General features: G+C 38.9%; 1 protein-coding gene across 1 annotated transcript; it reads right to left on the bottom strand.

Annotated features, from left to right (window-relative positions):
• Positions 1–205: 205 nt before the first annotated feature.
• CTR9 (CTR9 homolog, Paf1/RNA polymerase II complex component) lies at positions 206–27,977 on the bottom strand. Its single transcript, XM_003919836.3, has 25 exons — positions 27,733–27,977; positions 26,434–26,532; positions 23,723–23,962; positions 23,129–23,246; positions 22,119–22,208; positions 18,623–18,771; positions 16,923–17,030; positions 15,511–15,618; positions 15,170–15,406; positions 14,850–14,939; positions 14,612–14,740; positions 14,317–14,500; positions 12,870–12,958; positions 11,905–12,090; positions 11,732–11,819; positions 11,402–11,550; positions 8,950–9,066; positions 8,644–8,789; positions 7,639–7,710; positions 6,918–7,053; positions 6,312–6,458; positions 5,410–5,567; positions 4,379–4,475; positions 4,049–4,161; positions 206–1,275 (listed from the first exon to the last, which is right to left on the bottom strand). The coding sequence occupies exons 1-25, from the start codon at positions 27,775–27,777 to the stop codon at positions 849–851; spliced, it is 3,522 nt and encodes a 1,173-aa protein (XP_003919885.1). The 5' UTR covers positions 27,778–27,977; the 3' UTR covers positions 206–848.

The following is a 27,977-nucleotide window of genomic DNA, read 5'->3' as shown; positions in this document are numbered from 1 at the left end:
CTCTTGTTAATTACTGAATTATTGAAAATAAAAACATATGCTGGTACTTTAGCTTTCTTACATCTCTAAAATAAACACTCCACAAATCTGCAGGAATTACAAAAGTCTTGAGGCTTAATGTAGGATTTTTCAAGTATTTGCATAATTTATGCTAAATTGTCATGTACAAATATATCAAGCCAAAAAAGACACAAAGTTACCCATAAAAGTTGGTAAAAGAATTTTATTATTACGTGGCTTAGGTAGGTTTTTGCATTCTACTAACAGAAAAGCATTTTCCACACCTTATTCAACCTAACAAATTATATATTTGTGATTTTATCTACATTGCTGCAGTATTACATTATTGAGAACCTTCCTTTCAAATGTACTTTGGTGCAGTTATACAGTAGATATCTCTGCCTTCAGAAAATAAAAATATTCTCAATCTAAACTCAAAATGGAATAAAGACATTAATACCAAGTTTGTGCACCACTTGGTAAAAGATTGCAACAAAAATCAAGAATATGCTGCTTAACATATAAAGAAGATGAGACATCTGCCACAGTTTCAGTCAAACCTTTGTAGGAATGATTTAGCATCTGGGTTCATTTTTACTGCAGTTTTCACATATGATAGGTGGAACTGTACCACAAAGAATAGTCTCATTTGCACAAGAGACTCAAAATATTGGACTCTAGCACAGGAAATGTCTCTTGGGGCTTGGTAATATACAAACTGATAGAAAAGAAAATTGCCTTAAGAAAAATTTCACAATTGACTAAACATCTGAAATGTTTTTATCACAGCTTTCATATATTAAAAAAGTTTCCTCCAGAGATGAAGCTTATTATCGATGAAATAAAACCTAGTCACTATCCTCTGAGCCATGTTCTGAGCCTCTATCTGAGGCCTCATTGTTGGATCCCTCTGGTTCCGATTCATTTCCAGAGCCTTGGCCAGAACCCTCATTATCAGATCCCCTTTCTGATTCGTGATCTGATTCGGCACTTGGAGAAGCTGGGTGAGAGTCGTTCTCGGAACCTCCTGAGTGGCTTCTCCCTGACTGCACAGATTCATTGTCAGACTGCTCCGAACCAGAGGGCCTCCTCTTTCTGGGTGGCTGGTCACTGTCTGAGTCCTGATCTGACCGCTGTCTTCGTGGCCTCCGGGGACTGCCGGCCTCGCTGCCAGACTTGTTCTGGTTCTCATCGGAATCACTCTGTGACGAGGCACGTTGCTTCCGCTGTTCATCCTCGTCTGAGTCACTGTTGCTGTTGCTGTTCCTAGGATGTCTGGCAAAGATGATCATTGGTTAGAGGCTGAGGATTCTGGCTAACTGGGGCCTTAATGAGCAGAGAATGTGCTTTTAAAAAATAAGGGTATTTAATATTCTATTTCTTGATCTAGATGGTGGCTACATGGGTATCCTTTTGTGATATTTGTTTTGTGTACTATTCTGTAAATGTGATATATTTCACAACTCAGAAAGGATTAAAAAGGAAGAAAAAGATAAGGCACTTTAGCTATAAGTCAAAATACAAACAGGGATGGTGACTCACTGGGCACTTTTCATGAGAAAGAAGCATTTCCCAATTTCATATATAAAATCATGAAAAAGAAGGGATACATTTGTTTACCTGTATACACAAATTAACAGCAACGAAGGTGAAATCCAGGATCTCAACTGGCTGTGAAGACTTTGAAGAATTAACCCTTTTCCAAAGGCAGAAAATGTTTCAAAGGACCCTTCCCTGTCCTGTTACCATCGGTGCTAACAGATAACCTGAAGAGGGAGGTCATTATTCCTGTCCTAAGATTTGCTACTGCACTAGGTTCCCTCTACCATGACCAGACTTACTTAAGATAGGAATCTGGGGCTAAAGGAGCCCTTTGGTTTATTTGCTTTTGCTCATAAGCTCTCCCTCTACTTGTAGCTGATATGAGAAAGGGAAGAGAAGTCATGCTTATGTTTAGAATGGGGGTAGCACCCTCAGAGTCCTGGCTTCCTGGAGGATCTGAGGCAAGAACATTCCCTGAATCACTGTGACAGCGGCTTTGAAACAAATATACTTCTCTGGCATATTCCTTAGTTCTGGTCTTCATGACAGATTTTCCAATAAAGGAATATTCGATCCCACAGAGTTCAGTCCAGGAACAGTGAGGGAGGTGAAGTATATTACTTTCTTTGTGTACACATATTAAAGACCCGTGGGTCTTCCCTGAGAATCAATTCACTCCATTCCATCTGGCCAAATAAGCAAACACACTTTATGATGGTCAGGACAAAGCTTAACTGATGCAAGTGGCTCAAACAAACTTGGCCTTGACTCAGGTACAGATTTGGAAGCAGCTCAGCCTCTAACGATGGACCTTTCTGTCAACACATTTAATAGTGCTCAGTCTTTGAAAACCACGTATTTCATTACACTGATCATGCATGTCTCTAACCAGGCCTGGGTAACACTATGGGGGCAAGGGCTAAATAGTGCTTTAGGGAAAAATAATTTGGATGTGTCAGCCAGTGCCTTCAGGGAAAAAGGGAACTGCATATCTTTTTTGTTTTTGTTGTTGGTGTTATAAAATTTCTATAGTGATGGGGTCTCACTGTATTGCCCAGGCTAGTCTCAAACTCCTGGCCTCAGAAGTGATCCTCTTGCCTCAGCCTCCCAAAGTCCTGAGATTATAGGTGTGAGCCTCCATGCCTGGCCAGAACTGCAAATCTTTACAGATGGTTCTTTCTAGATTGCCACACTTTGAGTCCAATCCCCAGTGGAAGCCTCAGCCTACTCAACATGCTAACCTCTGCCTCAGGACTCCCAATCCTTCTAAGACTCAACTCAAACACCCTTTCTTTTAGAAAAAAACATCTCTTACCACTCCTACCACCACCCTAACTCCAGACTATAATGCAGATTTATGTGGTAACATTAATCCAACCATAATGTGGGTTTTTTTTTTTGTTTGTTTTTTAAAAAGACAATGTCTTACTCTGTCACCCAGACTGGAGTGTAGTGGCGTATTCTCAGCTCACTTCAAGTGCCTCCTGGGTTCAAGCAATTCCCATGCCTCAGCTTCCCGAGTAGCTGGGATTACAGACATCCACCACCAGGCCTGCTTAATTTTTGTACTTTTAGTAGGGGTGGGGTTTCACCATGTTAGCCAGGCTGGTCTTGAACTCCTGGCCTCAAGTGATCTGCCCACCTTGGCCTCTTAAAGTGCTGGTATTACAGGTGTGAGCCACTGCACCCAGCCTACAATGTGGTTTGGTTTATCTGTTATTCTGTATTGCCTCTGAAGCAAAAATTCCTTTGGGAATTTATGGGCCTATCTTTTCTCTCTGTATTCCCAACACTTATACTATCTCACAGACTGGATGTTCAAACGTCTGTTGAATGAATAAATGAAAATGATGGCTAGAGAAGAACACAGTACAGTACAATATTAAGAGACCTGGTCTAGATATCCAAATGGAAAACAACAAGCTTGTGAGGCAAGTTTAGGACACATAAAATCAAGTATTGCTTCACTGGGTGGGCCATGAACTAAAGGAGAGTTGTGGAAGCAGTCTAGGATAAGCCCTCCACGGAGGAGATACTGTTGACTTAACACTGCGCAACAGGGGAGGAAATAGTCAAGAAATAGCCAATCTCCACATGACCAGGGCCAGGCTACCTGTAACACTTTTCGTGTGTCAACAGTAGGACAGCAAAATGATACATTTCATTTAGAAGGATGTAATCTAGGACATTTCAGCTAATGTCCATGAAGAAATGAGATTTCAATATAGGTTTTCTTCTTTGAGAGAAAAGATGTAGTAGGATAAAATGACAGGTTAAGGTTTCTTCCAGCTCCAAGATTCTAAGAAGCCAGAGAGAAGACATTTTGACATAGCAACACTCCCAATTAACTTTCTGTTTCCTCCAATTTTCAAGTCTGTCCCCACCCCTCTTATTATTTATAAATAAAAAGGAAGAAAAGTATATTTTTCCTAGGACAGACAGGCTGATTAGCAATCACTTTTGATTTATCTAAATCATGAGAATTTATAAAGAGAAAAATTCCTACCCTTCATCAGCAATTTTAAGTTTATCCTCATCTGAAGAGTCATCACTTGATGATATTATGGCTTTGGATTTTATTTTTCCCTTCATTGATGGAGGCAGACGTTCTGGCTTGGGCTAAAGAATGTCAAACATAATAGATTAGTCAAGACTCTTACATTAGGCCATTGTGTTAAACTGGGTTTGCATTATAACGATACAATCAAACAGCCACCGATGAACTTTGAAAACAGACATTCATGCTTGAGAATGCAGCAAGGAAAAAATGTATTTTAGTGTACTGCAATCTTTCATGTCTACCAGGGGACAGAAAAACACAGTACTAGAAACTTACAGCCTTTTTCTTCTCTGCTTTTTGTGGACGTCGTTTTTTCGGTTTTGGGCCATTTTCTGTTTCTTCATCATCAGATCCTTCTTCTCCCTTTGGAGGTCTTAAATAATGAACACCAAGAGAGAGTTTGTCAAGAGCCTACCTATAAAGTTCCAGACTACTTTTCCATTAAACTATTATTCATTCTGAATCCTCTTCTATATGGGTGCTGTCCTCAATCATACTGTACACTCAAGGGTAGGGGACATAACTTTTGCTGCACATGGCTCAGAAATCTGTAAAAAACCATGGATCTCTGCAATATCTGCTGACTAATTTAGTCACTGCTGAGCTCTCATTAATCTGCATTTGAATCTTGCACTTGGAGTGACAGAGGAGATGAGACAAGACCCAGGCTCCAGACTTCAACTTCTTTCCTCTCCTATCCTCTTCCTTCGTTCCCAACTGCTGATTCCAAGCCTGCTACTAACATCCTCGCTACACCTTCAATTCCACAAGTTTGTGTCTGAATCAATTATCAGGTTCTTTCTCAAGTATAGTTGGCCAAGGGTTGGGAAGGGGAGTCTAGGTAAGATAGCTGAATGGAGGTTCCTGGACAGGGTAGCACCGCAACAGAGGGGCAAAAAGGCTTAGGAGCACCTCCACATGAGATGGGCGGGGCGTCCCTGATCTTAACAGCAGAGAGCACTGGGTGGTTTTAAAGGCACTTTCACACACATTTACATCTTATGCACTGAGCAAAAACCATGAGGTAGGCAACAGCTTTTCCAAAAAATATTTAGAGTCACAAGAAAGGCAATTATGACTAACTTGTAACTCTAAGAAGGAAAGCTGTGGAGATGTATGGAAATCCCAGGTACTCTGGGGATTTTGTACTGGGGTCTATCTTAGGATTAAAGTAGAAAGTGGGGACACAAAAAGCTTCACTGTTTGGATCAAGTGTTCATAAATTCTAAACATCAAAAGATTCAGAAGGTAAAAGGTCTTTCAACACGTTCATGAGGTTATTTCAAACACATTAATGATGAAATTACCTTCTCCTCTTTTTCTTCTTTCTCTCACCACCCTCCTCATCTTCACCTTCTTGCTCACTGCCACTACCCTTTCTTCTCTTCTTCTTTTTGGATACAGGTAGGTCATCATCAGTGTCATCATTGACAAATTCATCAAACTCTCCTCCCTTCTTAGAACGCTAAAATCCAAGTAAGACTACAATCAGTTATTTCCTGGCTGGTGGAATGTGGCTAGAATGTTAAGGTAATAGAAAGGGGCCATATCCTTTCAAACATTTGACAAATGAAGGAGCTTTTTTTTTTTTTTCTTTTTGAGATAAGAGTCTTACTCTTGTTACCCAGGTGGGAGTGCAGTGGGGCAATCCCAGCTCATTGCAACCTCTGCCTCTTGGGTTCAAGTGATTCTTGTGCCTCCTGAGTAGTTGGGACTACAGGCATGTTACTACACCTGGCTAATTTCTGTGCTTTTTAGTAGAGACATGGACCATGTTGGCCAAGCTGGTCTCAAACTCCTGACCTCAAGTGATCTGCCCACCTCAGCATCCCAAAGTGCTAGGATTACAGCATGAGCCACTGTGCCCGGCCCAAATGAAGGATCTTTTACTAAGTCACATGGAAGGGGTTCTTGGTTAGGCCCATATTTTAAAGACTTCTAATTGAGAAGAAAGTCTCAACTGTTAAAACTTTGTAAAAATCAACTACTTAAAAGACAACTACAAGGTAAAATATACTTAGCTAACCTTGGAATGGATTGCTAAATACTAGATACCATTTAAATCATTCTCTGTGTTGGAAGATTGTCTCTTAACAAAGGAGGAAGTCAAAACTAGCAAGTACAGAATGAATTTAACCAATTATCCTCATTTCTGAAAGCCAAAAGACAGAGACTGAGGTCACTGGTGCTAACAGGAATTCTATCTTACCCGTCCACCACCACCGCCTCTTTTCTTCTCTTTTGTTGCTTCAGTCTCGCCAGTAAACATAAGAATATTTTTGGTCTTCTCCACATATTGGGCCCGCTGTTCCAAAAGTTTCTTTTGTTCTTCTTTTTCTCTGAGACGTTTCTCCTCCTATGAGGAAAAATGATAGAAAAGAAACCCCACTGAAAATTTTCTTATGATGAAAAATTAATGGCTACCATCCTAAACAGAGGACTTTTTTTTTTTTGAGATGGGAGTCTCACTCTGTTGCCCAGACTGGAGTACAGTGGTGCAATCTTGGTTCACTGCAACTCTAGCTTCCCAGGTTCAAGCAATTCTCCTGACTCAGCTTCCCGAGTTGCTGGAATTACAGGTGTGTGCCACCACTCCTGGCTAATTTTTAGTACAGAAAGGGTTTCACCATGTTGGCCAGGCTGATCTCAAACTCCTGACCTCAAATGACCCGCCCTCCACCCACCTTGGCCTCCCAAAGTGTTGGGATTAAAGGCGTGAGCCACTGCACCTGCAGAGGACTTTTTTTTAAAACATATAAAGTGTATGCATGCACACGATTCATTAATTCCAGTATAACTGGAAAACACAAGATACCTGTTCTTTAAGAAGCTTCTGCCTTAGCAGCTCCTTTTCTTGCTCTTGCTTGGCTCGCAACTCCCGCTCTTCTTCATCTTGTTTGCGTGCCCGGGCCACATGGTACTGGGCTTGGCTCAGTAAGTCGGAGCACTGCCTAGAACATTTCAGGTTTAGAGACACATGAATGCAACTACTACACTTTATTCAAAAACTCAGCACATCTATTTTCCTTATACAAATTTAAAAATCTGAGGAAGGACCATTAGCTGATACCTATGTGAAGTCTTAAAAAAAAGCATTTATTTTTGCATTATACTTTCCACTATACCAATGTATGAAGTCTTAATTAGCAAAATTAACTTAGTTTATCCTAAGCCAATACTGCCAACTATGTTGTTTCCAAACCATAATTGTCCTCTCAAAGCACAGCTAAAAAGATTTCCAACATTATCTTTATATATAACTCAGAGACATGAATTTTCTCTTGACTTGGCTGACATAAGTAAAATAGAAAAATATTTCCTCCCCTCGCCACAACTCAAGTACTTTGTACTAAGGCAATTTTGCCCACTTCCCTGAAAGGAAAAAGGTCTGGTAAAGATTAGAGAGTCTCCAAGAGAAGTGTGAAAGCCTGACCTGTGGAAGGTCAGAAACCTCTGTTCTGTACTGTGTCACTTTCTCAGCCCACACCAATATCACTGCTTCACCCAAAGTCACTTTCCATAAATAGTAACATTACCTGGCTTCTGTAGCAGCAAGGGCCAAATCGAATCTCATTTTATCTCCCACTTTACTCAAATAACTGAAGTATCTAAATGAAACAAGAAAACACTTCTAAGAGATTCTTATGGAATAAAGGCCTTAAAAACTTTCATCTGTTCTACAAAGAGTCTGAGAAAAGGTTTGCATATTGACTGACTTACATAAATTTATTCAATGCATAAAAGGCTACCGTCTGAATAAGAAAATTGCATATGCAACTCGCTTTGAAAAAGACTCTCATCAATATGTCACTCATTACATTTAATAGACAAGTTCATCAAGATGGTCAAAGTTATATTTAATATTATCAGTAAATTCATAAATAACTACAAATCAATTCAAGCAATGGGTATTTACTAAACATAAAATTTATTAAATATATCAGGATGGAGGTTAGGGGGCTCAGGCCATGTAAGCACTTATAATTTATCAGGCAAGGCAATAATTGTTAAAGAAGAATACAAATAAAGCTGGACAAAACCTGAAGAGAGAACAGGTTTTAATTTCACCACACAATGAATCACCATATAAATACAATATGATTAAATAAAATTTGAGCTGATTAAATAAAATTTGGGCTGAGCCCATTAAAAGACACATTGGTGTAAAATGGAAAACCAACATAAGTGTCTAAAAAATTTCACACGTGTAAAATGCTGGGTCACATTACTGTCAGATCAATGAAAAATCTATGGCAAGTTTACAAAGCTAGCCCTCCAGTTCTAGAGGTCGAGCTGGGTCCAAATCTGGCAGGATCCTGACTATAGTTTGGCGCCACCTGGTGGCAGCAGCTATCTGCTTTTGCTTAAATATTGCTGGAATGATTCTAAATAAGTCACCTTTTGAGGGAAACGATTTTCAGTAGCTTGAGACGAAGGGCTTCAAACAAACAAAGCATTTCAGACAAAATTGGGAACATTCAAGATGATATGGTCATAGGCCAAACAAAGCATTTCAAAGGTTATTTCTATAATATCTTTACCTATGTGCAAGCTCCAGTTCTTTCACAGCATTAAGTACTTCCTTCAGATTACTTTTTTCATCTTTCAGGACAGAGGTAGCTAATCTTTGCAGCACCAAGGCCACATTAAACATAAGAACTGTATCACTGGGTGCCACATGTCTAGCCTGTGAATAAAAAATTTTTCATATGGTCAAACGACATGAAAAGGATTTTAGCCAGCAGAATAGTATTAAGTGGCAGGTATGTGAACATGCATAACAAAGAATAAAGAAATACAATGTAGCACAGAAATGGACAGGAATAATATTGAGTTCTCCTTTGTACCTTCAGCAAAGTCTGTTTGCATTCTTGTAACTTGCCACACTTGAAGAGGGCACGGGCCAAATAGAGTACAACTTCAGTGTTTTGGTGCTTATAGAACTTTCTGAGGCAGTTTTCATACTACAAAAAAGGGGAAAAGTTAGTTAAAACACAACAAAGAATAAATGACACTTTCACTTTGTAGTGAAATGGCATTGCAGTTTTAAAGCTCTGTAAAAATATATTTTATCCTTTGAATGGTTAATTTCAGAGAATAACTTGGGAAATGATTTTTGACATTCATCAGGATACATTTTCACAACATAAAAAATCTGATCATTAGGAAAACTAGATGCTTTAAATGGTTTTTTTTTCCATTTGAAATTTGGAACACTGAAAGACAGGGTAAACATACTGGAAAGTCTTTTTCATATCTTTATCAATACTACCTAGAATCAGCTTACTGACCACTGATTAGAAGTCATACATCTGTCTCCTTTGGGCTTTACTGTCTATACCTTTCTTAACAGTTGGCAGAACCTACTGGCAATGAGCATGAGGAGTCTTACAGTTCTGGCTGTTAACTTCTTGGTAAAACCAGTACTAGTATTAATTGTGACATGAAAATAGCAATTTTTGACCATGGAATACACTTTGTCATAGGTAAGATCTTTTTCATGAAAAATGGTTATGAAAGTTTTTTCCTGAATATCCCTAGTGGCTAATTTGCATTTTTTTTTTTTTTTTTTTTTGAGATGGAGTTTCACTCTTGTTGCCCAGGCTGGAGTGCAATGGCACGATCTTGGCTCACTGCAACCTCTGCCTACTGAGTTCAAGCGATTCTTCTGCCTCAGCCTCCAGAGTTGCTGGGATTACAGGCATGTGCCATCTGGCTAATTTTGTATTTTCAGTAGAGATGGAGTTTCGCCATGTAGGTCAGGTTGGTCTCGAACTCCTGACCTCAGGTAATCTGCCCATCTTAGCATCCCAAAGTGCTGGGACTGCAGGCATGAGCCACTGTGCCCGGCCATTAATTTGCATTTATAAATGGCAACATTATCATTTGGCAGATCTGGAAGGCCAAACTCACAAAACACAACCTCTGAAGCTACCATATGCAATCTGGGTTCTGTGAGTTTCTGTGATTATTGACTTTCCAATACTCTGAATACTGATAATAACCCGCCCATTTTAGAAAAAGGTAAACCACTTCCAGGAGCCTGGACTGCTCTTTTCTTCTACTTTTTGTAAGCTTTTCCTTCCTGACCATAATATATCCCATAAAGCCCAAGATTCTTTTTACTTTTTAATATGGATGCTGAGTATTACTTTTATTTTGAGCTCAAGCACTCAACAAACATAAGCATAAAACAATTCTACAGGGCTGGGCGCGGTGGCTCACACCTGTAATCCCAGCACTTTGGGAGGCAGAGGTGGGGGGATCACGAGGTCAAGAGATCGAGACCATCCTGGTCAACATGGTGAAACCCCGTCTCTACTAAAAATACAAAAAATCAGCTGGGCATGGTGGCGCATGCCTGTAATCCCAGCTTACTCGGGAGGCTGAGGCAGGAGAATTGCCTGAACCCAGGAGGCGGAGGTTGTGGTGAGCCAAGATCGCGCCATTGCACTCCAGCCTGGGTAACAAGAGCGAAACTCCGTCTAAACAAAAACAAAAACAAAAACAAAAACAAAAACAATTCTACAGTCTTGAAATCTTATCCCCGTTTTCTTTTCTTTTGTTTTTTTTTTTCCCACACGAGACAGAGTCTTGCTCGTTACCCAGGCTGGAGTACAGTGGTGCGATCTCGGTTCACTGCAACATCTGCTTCCTCAGTTCAAGCAATTCTCCTGCCTCAGCCTCCCAAGTAGCTGGGATTACAGGCACATGCCACCACACCCAGCTAATTTTTGAATTTTTAGTAGAGATGGGTTTTCACCATGTTGCCCAGGCTTGTCTCAAACTCCTAATCTCGTGATCCACCCACCTCTCCCAAAGTGCTGGGATTACAGGCGTGAGCCACCACGCCTGGCCTGTTTTCTTTTAAATAAGTCATTTAACCTTTCTGAAACTCACAGTTCAGTTTCAGAAACTGAATACACAAACGAATATTAAATCCTACTACTTACTGGGTATTTACTGATAAGCTAGGCATGCTAGTGCCAAGTAGCTTTAATACTGGATCCTCACAAAGTTCTATGAAGTTAAGGTACAATTATCTCCATTTTATAGATAGGAAAACTGGCTCAGAAGGGATGTCCTTTGCCTGAGGCATGTAATTAGTGGTGGTACCAGAACTCACATCTCTGTCTGGATACCAAAGCCTGGCCTTAGTATTATATAATTATTAACCTCTAAATAGACAAAATATCACAAGAGATAGCATGCAGCTCCATGACAGGGCCAGAATGGCTATGAAAACATCTGCTCAACAGTGAACAAGATATAAAAATATCTTGAAAGGGAAGATATTACCATCTGAACAGCGCTGATGTACTGCTTTTGCTCCACATAGATGTGTGCCAAGTTCAACCACACATCACTAATATCTGCTGTTGCTTCTCTTACTTGGGCAAACACATCACGAGCTTCACGAAAATATCCTTTGTGGGCCAAAACAGCTCCTGGAGTTAAAAAAAGTTTCACATTTAAGAATTTTCTAATTGGAGCCAGAAAAACAACTAGAAATTCTATTTTAAAACAACTACATTGATTACATTTTAAGAAAAATTCTGATTTACAAACATTCCTCTGAAAGTATTCATTTAAAACAAATTGTTATGGGTACTCAAGTTTTATAATCACCTATGCCATTAGCAGCATACAGATTCTTTGCATCATTTCTGAGTACTTGTTTGTAGATGGCCAGAGCACGATCTTGATGACGCTTTTCCTATAGAAACAAGCACTGTTAAAGAAAATTCAAACAAGAATGATGTAGAATATCAGTTTTGTTTAAAAGGACAAAAAGAGATTACCTTTTCGCGGTCTCGGGTGGGCTGATGCAAAGTTTGGAGCCACACATTGCCAAGGGCTAGCATAGAATAGGTGTCACTCTGTGTGGATGGCTGTTTTAATATCCTCTCAAATTTCTTCTGTCCAGGACCCCATTCTTGTTTTGCCAAATGAAGATTGCCAATCAAAGACCAAGCATCTGGATGATCCTGAAGCATAAATACATGAAGAAGAAAAATCTGCAATTTAGTTTGAGAGAGATCAATCATCTTTCCATACAATAGCTGATTACTGAAGAGGTTTACAAGCTACATTATAACAGTGGTTTTAAAATGAGAGTTGATAGCATTAGTGAGTTGTAAATCAATTTAGTATTTAGCAATCAGCATAGTAAATGCAACAGAATGGAATACAGTAAAAAATCAATAAAGCAATCAAAAAGTATTGCCCATGGGCAAAAGCAAATAATGATTTGTGAAACTTTTATTTGTTTGTCTACGTATACATTTGTGTGTACTAGGCTATGATATGAAATCTATTTCTTACTGTGGGCCACAAAAAAGTCTGATGACCTCTATGGTTCCATTCAAAATCCTAAGATACTATGATTCTATAAAGTTCTCTCATATAGTACTAACAAAACTGTAAGTGAAGTAAACTAGAGAGTAAAAAACACTGGAGCCAGATCACACTTGTTGAAGTGGAGTGAAAAGACAGGATGGGGAAAGGGAAGAAGAAACAAGGAGGAAGAAAATAGGAAAGATTTATGTAAAAAACATGGTACCTATTTATAACATGGTTAGTAATGTAACCTAATACATTCTTTAGGATCTAACAAGTAAACCAAAACAAAAACAACAACAACAAAAATGAAAAACCAGAAAGATGGTTACTAGAAATATGCTAGCCATTAAAAGGAAAAACTGATTTATAGGGAAGAAAAAGTGAAAATAATTATTTCTCAAACTCAAGAATTAATATTACCAACCTGATTAATCTGAAGAGCTTCCTTAAACCAATCTGAAGCCTCATAAAAGTTCCCTTTATCTCTAGCCATGGCTCCTAGCCGCAAATAACCTGAAAACATATTTTACAGTTTTTATATCCCAAATATCACCTATAAAGGATCATAATTTTAAAGTCATAATTTTGAAACAATTGGTTTTTTCGTTAACATAGCCACACAAGGAACAGAAAGTCTCAAAGGTGAAAAAACATCAGTCATCAATCCAACAAGTTAAAGAATAATTTTGTAACCATCTAAACTTACTGTTTGAAATCTAAGACTTTGCCACTCCACTCCCAATGCTAGTTCCCTGACCCAAGTCCTTACCTCAAGCTAAGTTATTTGAAAAGCTTGGAGCTGGCCTGTTTCTAATTTCTCTCCAATGCACACCATTGCCAGTTACCTTTTTTAAAAATTTGTTTGTTAAAACAAAGCTGCTTGTAATATGGCAAAATAGTGAAAGTCTGATGAATAGGTATTACTAGTTAGAAGACCTGTGCTCTAACTGTGATTCTTCCATTAATTAATGGTAAAGTGCTACACAAATGTAAGTTGTTTTCTCTAGGAAATCTCACTTCTCTCAAGAAACCAATATGGTCACTACTGCCTATCAAATCAATTCAAATTCAGTCTGGCATTCAACTGAAATCTTGCTTATTTTATATCACTTTTGCATCCTTAACAGCATGACAGACACTAAGTTAATAGCTCCTGATTTACTACAGTCAAAACATCATGCTTTAGGTTCTCTTAAAGCAAGTACAAAAAAAAAAAAAAACAAAAAAAAAACCCACATATACACAAATAAAATTAAGTACACTATGTAAATTATTATTATTGTTTTCAAATATAAAAACGGGATTTCGCTATTGGCGTTGCTTAGGTTGGTCTTGAACTCCTGAACTCAAGCAATCCCCCTGCCTTGGCCTCCCAAAGTGCTGGGATTATAGGCATGAGCCACTGTGCCAGGCCTAAATTATTTTTTAGTTAAAAACTTGCCATATTTTACAATGTACAGGTTACAAAACTCAAATTATGATATTTTAGTAAAAACTGCTTCAAGGAAAAACACTTCTCTATTATAAACATTGCATAAATGTTCATATGAAATCAAAGCAGGATGTTTTATAGGTAAATGCATTATCAAATATGTCAAGGAGTTGTTAAAAGCCTAACAAAGGTAGCTGACCCACTGAAGATAGCCATTGGAAATATGATCCAATTGGTTTTAGTTGCTTATTTCTAGCACAAATGTAAGTAAAGCTGCACCTCTGTTTTAAGGCCACAGGTTTGCCCTGGAGAAACGGGGACATTAGAACCTTTAAAATTTTTTACTCTCAATTCTAGTATTGTTTTTTTCAGGCTAAATTTCTGCTGCTCTTGTAGGAATGAAGGGATTTCACTACATGAAGAAGTTTAACATCCTTACAGTCAACATAATTAGGATGTTCGCGTAAGATGTTTTTATATAATTTTTCTGCTTCATGGAATTCACACATCGCCTCATACAGCCTGGCGAGATTGTATGACGTGGTAACAGAAATGGCGTTATAGTAATGCTCATCGTGCTCTGCTTCTGCTTTTGCACGGTCCAGTGATGCCAAAAAATATTTCTATGAAAACGAAAAATTATACCGTTAAAAGACTTAGTTGACACACTTTTTAAAAAGGCATGCATTCAACTTGATTCAGTATAAAACACGGAAATATTTCTATTTTCCTACCTTAGCCTCCCCTAGGTTTCCAAGTCTAAAATGGAGGGCACCCACATTATTGAGAATCTCTGGAGGCACATCGGCCTGCACTTTCTCCTGAAGGATTCGTGTCGCTGTTCCATAGGCTGAAAGGGCACCCTGTATTTTCATGATAGACAGAATAAGGTATAATAAAGTAGAAGAGAAATACTACACCAGGCTTGCAAAAAACACATCATATGGGAGATTTAAAACATTACTAAAATACCTGTATATCAGTCTGTTCTAAGATTTGTGCCAACTCAATCCAAGCTTCAACATCATCGGGATACTGTTCTGTGACCTTCTTCAGATGGCCCTGGGATGAAAGAAACTGTTAAGCTGAAGTATTCCATCGATAGGCTGACAAAATAAAAAATGGCGGCTATTTAAGTCTGTGTAATAAGGCCATTGTTTGTTATCTAAACTAGAACAAGCTCAGCTAACAAAACTGTTTCTATACTATTTCTAATAGCAATAATAGGAAATGAGAAATGGGAGTTTTGGGATAGCTAACAGAAAATAGCTAAGACTTAAAAAAAAAAGTACCTTGGCAATATCTCGTTTTTCTTGATCTTCTGAGGCAGCATAGAGAGAGCCCAGAATTTTCATAGTTTCATAATTATTAGGGTAAGCTTTCAAAACCTTCTCAAAGCATTGAGATGCATTTTCTTTGTCACCTCGATAAATATACATTTGTCCCAAACCAAAAAATGGGAGCACAAAAGAGGATGAGGCAAACTGTGTGGCTTGATAGTAGTACTGAAAAGCTTGGTCATAATCTTCCTAAAGAATGAAAATAAAACAAGACCAATTTGTACGAAAATATTGGAAAGACTTAAAACACCATAAATAAAAAGACTGGACATTTAGAGAAGTTACAAAATTACCTGAACGTGGAATGATCTCGCTAGCTGATAGCAGCTCTCTGCTTGCATAGCTTCTACTTCTGTATTATGGAATGCATGGAGGGCCAGATGCTGGACTTTACTATAATCCTGAAAAACGAAGATCAGAAAGTCAACTGACTGAAGTCATAAGACTAGCTTGCATAGCTTTTTAATCTCAGACTAACTTCATTTACCTGTAAGATACATGTCCATCTTCTCCACAGTTGCCTTTTAGTACTATCACAGTTATAACCTAATCAATAATTCACTATAAAAGGGGAGTATGTTTCTACAGCCAGAGAAACACTGGCTGTAGTAAAGTAAAGCACTGTGGTTAACAGCTATGTGACCTTAGAGTATTAACTCTTCCTCACTTTACCCACCCACAAAATGGGAATAAGATTATCTATGTCACAAAATTATTGTGAAGATTATGTAATTAAATACGTAAAATGCATTTTTTTTTTTTTTTTGAGACCGGGTCTTGCTCTCTCGCACGGGCTGGAGTGCAGTGGCACCACCATGGCTCACTGTAGCCTCAACCTCCCAGGCTCAAGCGATCCTCCCACCTCAGTAGTTAAGACTACAGGCATGTATTACCATGCCCAGCTAATTTTTTACATTTTTTTGTAGAGATGGGGTCTCGCTATGTTGCCAGGGCTGGTCTTGAACTCCTGGGCTCAAGCAATCCTCCCACCTTTGCCTCCCAAAGTGCTTGGATTACAGGTGTGAGCTACTGTGTCCAGTAGATTTGGTATTTTAAGAAGCCTACAATATCACTGCTTCTATAGAATTAGTGGCAACTTAAAAAATACAACATGGTCCACATGCAAAATAAACAAAAATGTCAGTGACTCCTTGTTCCCTACATAGTATGTCCAAATTCTGATATTACAAAAATGCCCCACCATCTGGATCCAAAGCATTGCCCACCATAAGCATATTATATACTATTTCATAGATTTGTGTGTCTTTCCCTTTTCGACTCTCTAGTGACCTCTTCCTAAAAACCTAGTTTAGGAGCTTTGCAGCCTTGGTGAAAACTCACCTTAGCCACCTGACCACTTCATTTCTTTACCATAAATGGGTAGATACCTTTATTTTTGCACTTACATTTGTTTACATGGCTGCTTTTTCCATTAAACTGAACTCCTTAAGTGCAGAAACCATGTTTTACTCATCTCCACATCACTACCACAGTGTTGGGTACAGTATAAAGGGGTCAATAAATATTAAGTGAAGAAATGAATAAAGAAATATATGTACCCCCAGGTAACTAATATAACAAACTCTATAATTTGGAGGGGGAAAAAAATCATTTTCGAGTTTCTTTCCAAGTTTAAAAAAGGCGTAAAGTATCAATTGCAGTACAGAATAACAAAAATCAGAATTTAAAAATAAATGACTTCTACCTTTTTGAAGAAAAAGTGATTTGCCAAGTGGTTCAATACCATAGGGTTGCTAGGATCGATAGTATAGGCTCTGGAAAGAAGCTGGACGCCATTTTTAATGGAATCAGCCTAAAAGGAAACATGGCAACAAGGTGGAGTGAAAACAATACTAAATTAGCACTTTTCAAATTTTTCTTTAGTCACAAGAAATAAGGTTATCAACCCTAAGATCTGACACTAAAATGGATTAGAAGCCTCTTATGATGTTTATCTGTATTGTATTTGTAATTAAATCTCCCTTTTAATCCTTAATTGTTTATGTGTCACTTTTTTCCCCTCTTATTTTCTTGTTCAGTTCTTGCTTGAGACTTATCTACTTTATTAGTCCCTGCCCCTACTTCTCTCACAAAGAGCCACATTTGTTTTTATTCATATTTATTTTTTTTTAGAGAGGATCTCACTGTGTTACCCAAGATGGAGTACACTGGCATAAACACAGCTCACTGCAGCCTTGACTTCCTGGTCTCAAGCAATCCTTCCACTTTGATGTCCCAAAGAGTATTATTATAGGTGACAGCCACCATGCCTGGCCTACCAACTTTGGTTTTATTGATCCGAGCTGTCTTCTTGGTGTGACTGAGGCTGGTGGATTACCCAACAGTCATTTTACCACTCTTAACTCTGCTAATGGAATCCAGACTTTGTAGCCTGTGAAAATCTTTTGAGTTTAGGAAGGAAAGCCCGCTTCTCCTCTTCCCCAGGCCCAGGGGATGAATCATGATTCATCTATACCAGTCCAGATAATCCATTCCTCTGGTCTAAGGTAGTCGTTCTCAACTGGGATAAAGTCATGTTTGGTTATCACAACTGGAGTAATGCTACTGGCATTTAGTGCGTAGAGGCCAGGGATGCTGTTAAGCATCCTACAACGGAAGGGACAGTTCCCCACAACAACGAATTATATAGCCCAAAATGCCAACAGTACTGTGGCTGAGAAACCCAGGTATCCCTGTTTTGGACAATTATACATAAGGGGAAGCATGATGGAGAGCTTCCTTCTCAATATAAGATAGGGTTTCTCTAAGAGAGTCTTCTTATCCTTTCTGTTTCCTCCCTCTTTATAAGACCGAGGTAATAATGAGAAGCTGGAGATGCAGCAGCCATTTTGTGACTATGAGGTGACAGACATGGTGAAGAAAGGCCACCCATTAAGGAAGGGAGGACAGAATTATATAAAATCATAGGTTTGATGACAACGAACTATCAAATTTGAGACTCTGACAACTGGTTTAGCAAACAATAAAAGCCCTTATGTTTAAGGCACTCGGATGTGTTTTTCGTTACTTGCAATGAAAGCATTCCAAACTGATAAACAGGTCTATGATCTCTTATCTGAGATTCTGAAACCTAAATGCTCTAAAAAACAAGTTGTTGTTGTTGTTGTTGTTTGTCATCTTGGAGCAATCTCATTTGGTAGCAATACTACCTGAATTATGACGCTATCCTACTAGTGTGAACAGGCTATCATTTTGCCACAGAGATGTAAGTTTGCTTTTGGGGTAGTGCCCCAATAACTGGGTGTCATACATTGTGAAGTGCAGGTACCTTTGTGCAGTCTGTAATCTTAATTTCTAAGATACATCTGGCTCCAAGAATTTTAGATAAGAGGCTGTGGGCTTGACAAAGCAGTTAGGAATTAGATACTTTTCTCATGTACATACCTCTTTATTGTTGAGTTCTAGAACAGCCAGTCCAACTAATGCTCCCACGCATTTGGAATTGAGTTCCAGGGCTCTGCTGAATGCCAGACGAGCTTTTTCCAGTTTGTTAAGTTTCACAAAGCAATGACCCATTCCTAAACGAACTTCCGCTATAAAATGCAGTCATTAAATCTGTCAAACTAGGGCATTTTTTAGGGTTCAATTCAATTACAAAAATACTTAAATATTCTCTACTTATGAGTTGCAAAATCCCCAAAATTAACCTCAGTATAAATACACTATAAAATCTTTTGACCTATTCACAAACTTGGTTTCCTTGGAGGCTATATCATACCACATTCCACTCCTCTCCCCTCTCACACACACCTTTCTCACCATAGAACAGAACACCTATAATACTGGTATTTTTCTTGTCTTCTAACATCGCTTCTAACCATATCTCCAATTTTTCATTATTGAAGAATGACTTTTAAACAGAGAACAAAAGTTCTACTAAGACCTTATATAATGTGACTGATTACATGCATATACCATCGTTCCTTTCAGAGCTATGCTTATATGTGCTACCTCATTTCAAGGCCATGCCATAACACAAACAAGTTTCCATCTAAAGCCAACCACCACTCTGGTCACTAGATGCCCTCTTATCTATTTAAGGATACTGCTCCAGCAGCCCTCCCTATTTTTTCTCTCTATTGGATCATTCATTCTCATCTACACATAAACATTCTCTCATCTTATAAAAATCCTCTCTTGATTCTATATCCCTTTCCAGTTGTCAATCATGTCTGTTCCTCCTTTGAGAGCAAAACTCCCAAAAAGATCTAGCTACACTTGCTACCTCTAATTCCTTTCCTTCTGTTTTCTCTTGAATCCACTCCAGTGAAGCTCTCACCCTACCATTCCAGTAAACCTGTTTTGATCAAGGTCACTAAGGATTTGTATGCTGCTAAATCCAATGATCACTTCTCTGTCCCTAATTTTACTGGCCTAACAACAGAATTTGACACTGTCTGTCATCGTCTTCTGGAAATATTTCACATTGGCTTTAAAGCCTATTTTCCTCCTACACCTCTAGCTATCATCTTCTCAGACTCCTTTGCTGATTCTTCCTCATTTTTCTAATCTCTTAATGTCAAAGAGTACTCTAGGGCTCCCCTCTCGATCTCTTTTCTATTTATATTCATTTATAGCTTTATACACTACCTCCGTGTTGACGATTTCAGCCCAGACCTCTTTCCTGAATTCTGGCCTTTCTGATCTCTTCACTTTGTCAACTTTAAATAATGAGATTTGGAAAATATGATTAAGTATAGGCTTTAGTGGACTGCAAGGTGTAAGAATGGCTACTGGGAAAGTACTAACTCCAGACGAATGATATCAGCATTTTCCAAAGTGAAGAATGTACGGTTTGAATTATTTCGGGGAGATAGAGAAGTTCTAGTAGGATTACAACATTTTAAAATCTAATCCCAGATGCATATGTCACAGCAATTTGATTGGCTATATTCTAAAAAAGATTATTTTACTGCTCCATGTGAGGGGGTTCTTATTTCTGGCACCATTTGATCTTAATTGTTTATATATTTAAAAAAGGCAGAAATTGCAACTGCATGCCACATGACTCAGGCTGTGTAATCACATTCTTCTCAAGGCTCAGGATAAAGTTCTAAAAGCTTTAAGTTTGAAGTGTTTAATTTGACAACTTATATATCTAAAAGGCATTTCAAATTTTTCATGTCTAAAACTAGTTCCACTTAAACTATTTCCCAAATACCATAAAACATAACTCTACTTTTCCAATTGCTCGTGCAAAGGAGTTTTCTTTGACTCTTCCTCTCTGTCTCACACATCACATCTACTCCATCACTCTCCTTTCAAAATATATGTAGAATCTGACCACTTGTACCACCTCCACTATCACTTCCCTATTGCAAGCCACAATCACCTCTGCCCTGCCTGCCTGCAGATGCCTTCTCCCTGCTCTCCCTACTTCTGTCCTTGATCCTCTCCCCTTGAGCCCCACTCCAGTCTTAACCCCAAAGCTCAAATGATCCTTTTCAATATAGGGCAGATCATGTCACTTCTCTGCCCAAGGCCCTCCACCAATGGCTTCCTGTCTCTGTCAGTGTAAAAGCTAAAGTCCTTACAATAATCTGTGAGGCCCTACGTGATTAGTCAGTCACTGGTTATAGCTTTGATCTCATTTCTGACTACTTTCCTCCCTCACTCTTTCTCTCTCCATTCCAGATACAATGGCCCCCTTACTCTTCCTTAACACTGTTAGGCACACTGTTTCCTCTGGATCTTTGTAACTTCTATACTCTCTCTCTCTCTCTCTCTCTCTCTCTCTCTCGGAATGGTCTTCTCCTTCTGCATAGCTGTTTTTTTAGGTCTCCACACAAATGTTACTATCGCCCATGAGTGTACTCGGTCATACTTTCTAAGCAACTCCTGATGCTTCTCATACCCTTTTTCTGCTTTGTTCTTCTCCTTAGCTCTTACTGGTAGCTTACATCATACATATTTTACTATTTACCTTGCCCACTGAAAACTGAACTCCATGAGGGCAGGAACTTTTGTCTCTTTGGTTAATTGCTACATTCTCAGGGTTTAGAATAGTGCCTGCACATAGTTGGTACTCAATAAAATTTGCTACATGAATGACATTTTGGAAGGAAAATAGTATAGGGCAAAAAGATTATATGATAATCTACTATCCAGGCTTTTTTTTTTTTTTTTTTTTTTTTTTTGAGACAGGGTCTTGCTCTGTTGCCCAGGCTGGAGTGCCGTGGTATGAACATGTCTCAAATACCTAGGCTCAAGTGATCCTCCTGCTTTAGCCTCTTGCGTAGCTGCGACCACAAGCATGCACTACCATGTGCGGCTGATTTTCTGTAGATACAGGGTCTTACTTTGTTGCGCAGGCTGGTTTCAAACTCCTGGGCTCAAGCAATCCTTTCACCTCAACCTCCCAAAGTGCTGAGATTACAGGTGTGAACTAGTGCACCCAGACCAGATCTATCTATCTTTTTTTTTCCCCCTTGAAACAGGGTCTTGTTCTGTTGCCCAGGCTGGAATGCAATAGCACAATCATGGCTCAATGTAGCCTCAACTTCCCAGACTCAAGCAATCCTCCAGCCTCAGCCTTCTAAGGAGCTGGGACCACAGGTGTGTGCCACCATGCCCATCTAACTTTTCTATTTTTTGCAGAGACAGGGTCTCATTACGTTGCCCAGCCTGGTCTCAAACTTCTGAGGTCAAGTGATCCTCCAGTCTTGGCTTCCCAAAGTGCTGGGATTATTGGCGTGAGCCATTGCACTTGGCCTTACTATCCAGCTTTTGACTCAAACATAGCACTAAAAAAATAATCTTGATTCTGACACTTCAATAATCCAACAATATCTTTTCACAACTAACTTCATAAGCAACTGACAAATCCTCAATGTTTTAAGCTGGGTCATACACATAGACATAACTTAGACATAACTCTTACCTGGACATCCTGGGTTAGTACGTAATGCTTTCTTATAGTAAGCAAGAGCTCCCCTGTAATCCTTCTTGTTGAAGGAAATGCAAGCTTTACCTGTAATGATTTTTAAAAATAAACCAGGTGTCTGATTAAAGGCCACAAATCTATTATGCTTTTCACTAACTTATCCAAGTTAAATACATCTCTCAGTAAGAAATACTTGAAAATAGTGAACAAAATTTCATATTAAAAATTTGTTTTTCATTAAAGTATATTATGTCTAAAAATAAAACATCTTGTTTTTATGTTAAATGTTATAAATTTAGCAAACTAACATAGGAACAGAAAACTGAATACCGCCTGTTATCACTTATAAGTGGGAGCTAAATGATCAGAACACATGCACACATGGAGGGGAACAACACACACTGGGGCCTTTTGGAGGGTGGAGGGTGGGAGGAGGAAGAGGATCAGGAAAAACAACTAATAGGTACTAGGCTTAATACCTGGGTGATGAAATAACTTGCACCACAAATCCCCATGACACAAGTCTACCTATGTAACAAACTTGCACTTGTACCCCTGAACTTAAATAGAAGTTTTAAAAATGTTATAAAGTAATAATTGAAGTAACTTGAAGTTGTCTAAGCAGAGAGTGTTTATTGGCTCTTCAGAAGTGAATGACCAACTCGTCTTTTTTGAAAAAATTATTTTTTGCAGAGATGGGGTCTTGCTACATTGCTGCAACTGGTCTGGAACTCCTGGCCTCAAGTTATCATCCTGCCTCACTCAAAGCACTGGAATTACAAGTGTGAGCCACCATGCCTGGCCGAAATAATAAATTATTCTTAACTGGTATATATTTTATTTCCACACTTTCAACAATAATTTGTTGTAGGTAATTTCATTTTTAACAACATAAAGCTCTTCTATTTCACTATCTAGCTGAGTTACTGAGGAGCTATTACAAAGATATATTCTAGGCATAAGCTGAAAACAATAGTTTCCTAACATGATTGTCAAAGATCACTTACCAAGAAGGGCTGGAATATTATTTGGAGACTGGTTGAGTACAAAATGAAACTGTGCATCAGCTTGATCCATTTTGTCACCCTCAAGTAGGCAGAAGCAGGCTCTTCCCAACAAATGGTTCTATAAAGGAATGTATTATCTTAGACTTTACCCCCATATACCATGAACATGTAACACTAAAGTGAAAACAAAATAGGAAGGAGATGGAGCACAATGCAAATTCCCTTATCAACTGTAATGTGCTTAAACTACCAACAAGCAATTCTTAATTACAAAATGAGAAATTATCCTGAAGTGCAAATCTTCTGTGGCAGTAACAATGACCAAAAGCAAAATTTAAATTCCTTAAACTATGTTTGAAATTCACCTGGAGATAATAAAATTAATGGAGCAAGTTTTATGTACTAAATTTGCCCATATTACTTCAACAGTACAAAACCCAAAGCAAATCCAATTTTAATAAGGAATCTTTCTTCTTTTTGACTCTAACAACCATGTTATTTGAAGAAAAACTTTAAAAAAATCTGCTCTCACATATATTTTGCTTTCATTTGCTTTTTCCCCCTTCATAAATTGAAAGAAATTTGACTTTTTACCTGATCATACATAATAATTTTATCAGCCATTGTATACAACAAGGTGGCCTGTGTAATAAGATCCTTTTTATTGTCCTTATTCTTTTCTCTCCGAGCCTGTTGTACATAATACGCTGCCAACGTATCCAAGCAAGTCATCTGGTCCTTTTCATGGTCTCTATAGTCCAAATTGCCATCTATACGTGCTGCTTCCAACAATTTTACGAACTCTTCTGTTTTTCCTTGCTTGTAGTATTCCAGCTATAAGGTAATAAAACAAATTAGAATCACCAGAGCACATGTCCATATAAAAAGTTATACACAAATGTTTATGGCAGCTTTATTTGTAGTAAGAAAAAAACTAGAAATGATAAAAATGTTGATTAACAGGTGACTGGATAAACAAGCTATGGTGTAGCCATAAAATGAATACTATTCAACAATGAAAAGGAAAATGAACTATTGATATAAGCTATAACATGGAAACCTCTCAAAATAACTGTGCTGAATGAAAGAAATCAGACCAAAATAAGAGAACATATTGTGTGATTCCATCTATATAAAACTCTAGAAAATATAAACCAGTCTCCAATGTTGAAAACAGATCAGTGGTTGTCTGGCACAGGGATTGGGGGGGGGTAGGGGGCTTATGGGAGTGGTACAGAGGACACCTTTGGAAGGTGATGGATGTATTCATTAATCTTGATTGTGGTGATGGTTTCACAGGTATGTGCGCATGACAAAATTTATCAAATGGTAAAAGTCAAATATGTGCAGTTTATTATAAATCCATTAGATTTTAATAAAGCTGTTTAAAAACTGGAATCACCAAAAATGTTCCCAATCTGCTACTTATCTAGCAATAGTTCATTTCACACTAACTTTTCAAATAAATAGAGCCTAAGAAAGAAAACAATAATGAAAGGTATGAAGAATTCTAAATAGAAAACTTGGGTTCTGGTTCTAGATCTGCCAAAAATTATCTGTGATTTGGGCCTGTTTAATAACTTCTCTCGACATGTGTCTGACTTATAAATAATAAAATAAATATCCACTAGGTGTGGTAGTATGCACCTGTAATCTACTACTTGGAATGCTGCAGTGGGAGGATGGCTTGACCCCAGGAGTTTAAGTCTAGCCTAGGCAACCTAGAGAGACTCTGTCTCTATGTGGAATATCCACCATTTATTAACCACTGACTATTGGTCACATACCATGAAAGGAATTTCATATACATATTCTCTAATATGTACAACCACTCTATGAGGTAGATACTAACATCTCTATATTTTAGATGAGGCAATGTGCTCAGAAGTAAGATCACTTGTCTAAGGTCACATAGCTAGTTAGTAGCCACGCTGGGACTTGAGCTAACCCCAAAGCCTACATTCTTTTCCCTATAAAAATCTATATCCCACAATGTTTCATTAATTTATTCTACTACAGGTGCCATGCTAATCCTCCAATATTCTAATTTTTGTGTAAGTGCTGTTAAGGAAGGCATATGTACAAAAACAACAACAATCACAGCAACCACAAAACCCTAAATTACCTTCTGGTTTAAAAAAAAATGTGAAGCCGGGCGCGGTGGCTCAAGCCTGTAATCCCAGCACTTTGGGAGGCTGAGGCGGGTAGATCACAAGGTCGAGAGATCGAGACCAACCTGGTCAACATGGTGAAACCCCGTCTCTACTAAAAATACAAAAAATTAGCTGGGCATGGTGGCGCGTGCCTGTAATCCCAGCTACTCAGGAGGCTGAGGCAGGAGAATTGCCTGAACTCAGGAGGCGGAGGTTGCGGTGAGCCGAGATCGTGCCATTGCACTCCAGCCTGAGTAACAAGAGCAAAACTCCGTCTCAAAAAAAAAAAAAAATGTGAGTGACAAGGAGGCTTGGTCTCCATGGAATAGGAAAAACCACTTCAAGTCTAGAAGGCACTACTTGTCACTGAAAATATTTCTCTGTAAATCCATATCTAAAAGGAAGAAACTCTTAGAGCAGTCTTGAGCACTGAATATAAGCCCAATTCCAGACCTATTTCTCTGACCTTTCAAGACAATATTAGGAGCCTCTTCTGTATCTTTGCATGAAAGCAATCTGGCACATTTGCTTAGGAATAATGATTGTAACATTTATACTACCTATTCCTATAAAAAGGAAACATCCTTATGCAGCTGATGCGGGCGAGTAGAGGACATAGAATTTTAGGCTTTCTGATTGGACTTTTTTGAGAATCTCCAGTAAGATTCATGTTTGAAGGAAACTAAATAGGACAAAAAAACATAAGCCTGAGATAAACTTCACCCAAAAGAACTTTTGTGGGGTTTTCCTGGAACCTAATCACTTTCTAGAACATTTTAAGGGAAATGTTTTATTGTTATAGGGAACTACATTAAACAGCAATGTTCACGTAAGAAGCACTTCACTTCTTTTCAGCTTATCTATAAACCATAAGCCAGCCTTCACTGAGCAAGCACTAAATAATCAAATATTCAATATAGAGGTACTACTTATATGAATTTTGTCTTTGCCAGCATATACTAATTCATCAGTAGAGTAGCATATCATTTAGAAAAATGGCCTTATTGTTTCATAAATTATTAACAATTAACTTCCATACACATTGTATAATAAATCTATCATGAAGCCAAGCTGGCTATTACTATATCTTAAACCAGAACTACATATTTTCATAGTCAACAAATAAAAAGTATTTGATACATGAATACTGACCGCCAAAGCAATCCATATGTGCAGCTGTGTGTGTTCCTGTTTCAGAATACTGATAACTTCATCTCCCTCTGGTAGCTGATCGAAGTCAAGTTCAATGACCTAAAATACAAAACGTAGGTCTTAACTCTTATTTCTTTTTAAAATTCACATTTCATCTTTGCTGCTTTTCTTGAATATAATCAACATGCATATACATACAGTATGTGTTCACTTTCAATAAGGTTGAGCTAATACATGTTAATGTTTAAGGAGCACATGCCAAATAGGTTATACTATCATAAAGTACAAGCACAGAGAAGCAAACAAACCCTGCTACTTGTCCCCAAATCACTGGAACTATAAAATGCTAGAAATGGTTTGTTTACTCAAAAATAACAAAACAAAATCCTGCTTAACATGGAATCCCAGTAAAGTGCAGATAAGCAAGCACCCTAGAGACTCTTATGCCATAGGTCTTATTCCTTGAGATGCATGACTCTACAGGCCATGCAAAGTTGAATGCCACTGGACACATTAATCATGGAGGTGGCACCTGCGAGTAACAGACAGTCCTGACCGTGAGCACAAAAATAATAATAGGAAAATGTCCTGGAATTAGAGGTAATGGCTGCATAACTTTGCAAATACACTAAAAACCATTTCATTTTATAACTCAATATCATACCTCAAACAAAAATTAGTATGAAATATCCAAGAAGACAGAACATTAAAGCTGAGAGCTTTACTCAGAGAAGCCACAGGCCACCCATGAATGAGACATAGGTAAGTGATAGGAGGTTAAATTCTATCAGCACACAGCAGCGGCTAAATCTTTGGCAATCTTGCCTTCAGCGAGTTGGTGTAGAGAACATAGTGCACCATGACAGACTCGAGTTTCTAAGGGAGAAGACGCGACCTCCTATACCTTCCCAGGGAAAGACACCCGAGTTTGAGCAGCATGTAGACCCCGATAACATCAGCGCCCAACTCTGTAATCTGCGAGGTGTTTTACAGTTTTTCTGCTCTCACACCTCGTGCGTTGATTAGGAAAAGAGTAGCGCACTGTCAAATACGAATAGGCTGGAGAGGAACTTTCAAGAACTCCTTCTCCGAGTGGCCCTGAGGCTGGAGGGACGCGGCGCTCCCAGCCAGAGAGGGCACAGGGGCTGAACACGATGATGATCAGACCGTGGCCGGGGATTTCGATCAGGGCTCTAAGGGAAGGAGGATGCTCTCGCTTCAGAAACGAGGTCGGGCGAAGTCGGTGGGGGCGATCGTACAAGTTCACGGCCCCCACCCGCCTCCATAAGCGACACTTACCTCGTCAGTGTCCCGGAGGGGAATCTCGATGGAGCCCCGCGACATGATGGGATCAGAAGGCGAGCAAGTGTATCGCCTCGACGCTCCGCAGCCGGTATTCTTCGCTTCAGGCTAGTCCAGAGGTGAGTGACGGCTCGGGCTCTGGTCTTGACTGCCGCCCCGCGGCGCCGCCGGAGCTCTGGCTTCTCCTTCCCGTCAGCCGCTTAAACAACGAGCAGCGGACGGCGGACGGCCACTTCCGGCGA

This window comes from Saimiri boliviensis, chromosome 6 (assembly GCF_048565385.1).
Source record: "Saimiri boliviensis isolate mSaiBol1 chromosome 6, mSaiBol1.pri, whole genome shotgun sequence".
NCBI classification, from domain to species: domain Eukaryota; kingdom Metazoa; phylum Chordata; class Mammalia; order Primates; family Cebidae; genus Saimiri; species Saimiri boliviensis.
This window is presented reverse-complemented; position numbering and strand designations above follow the sequence as displayed.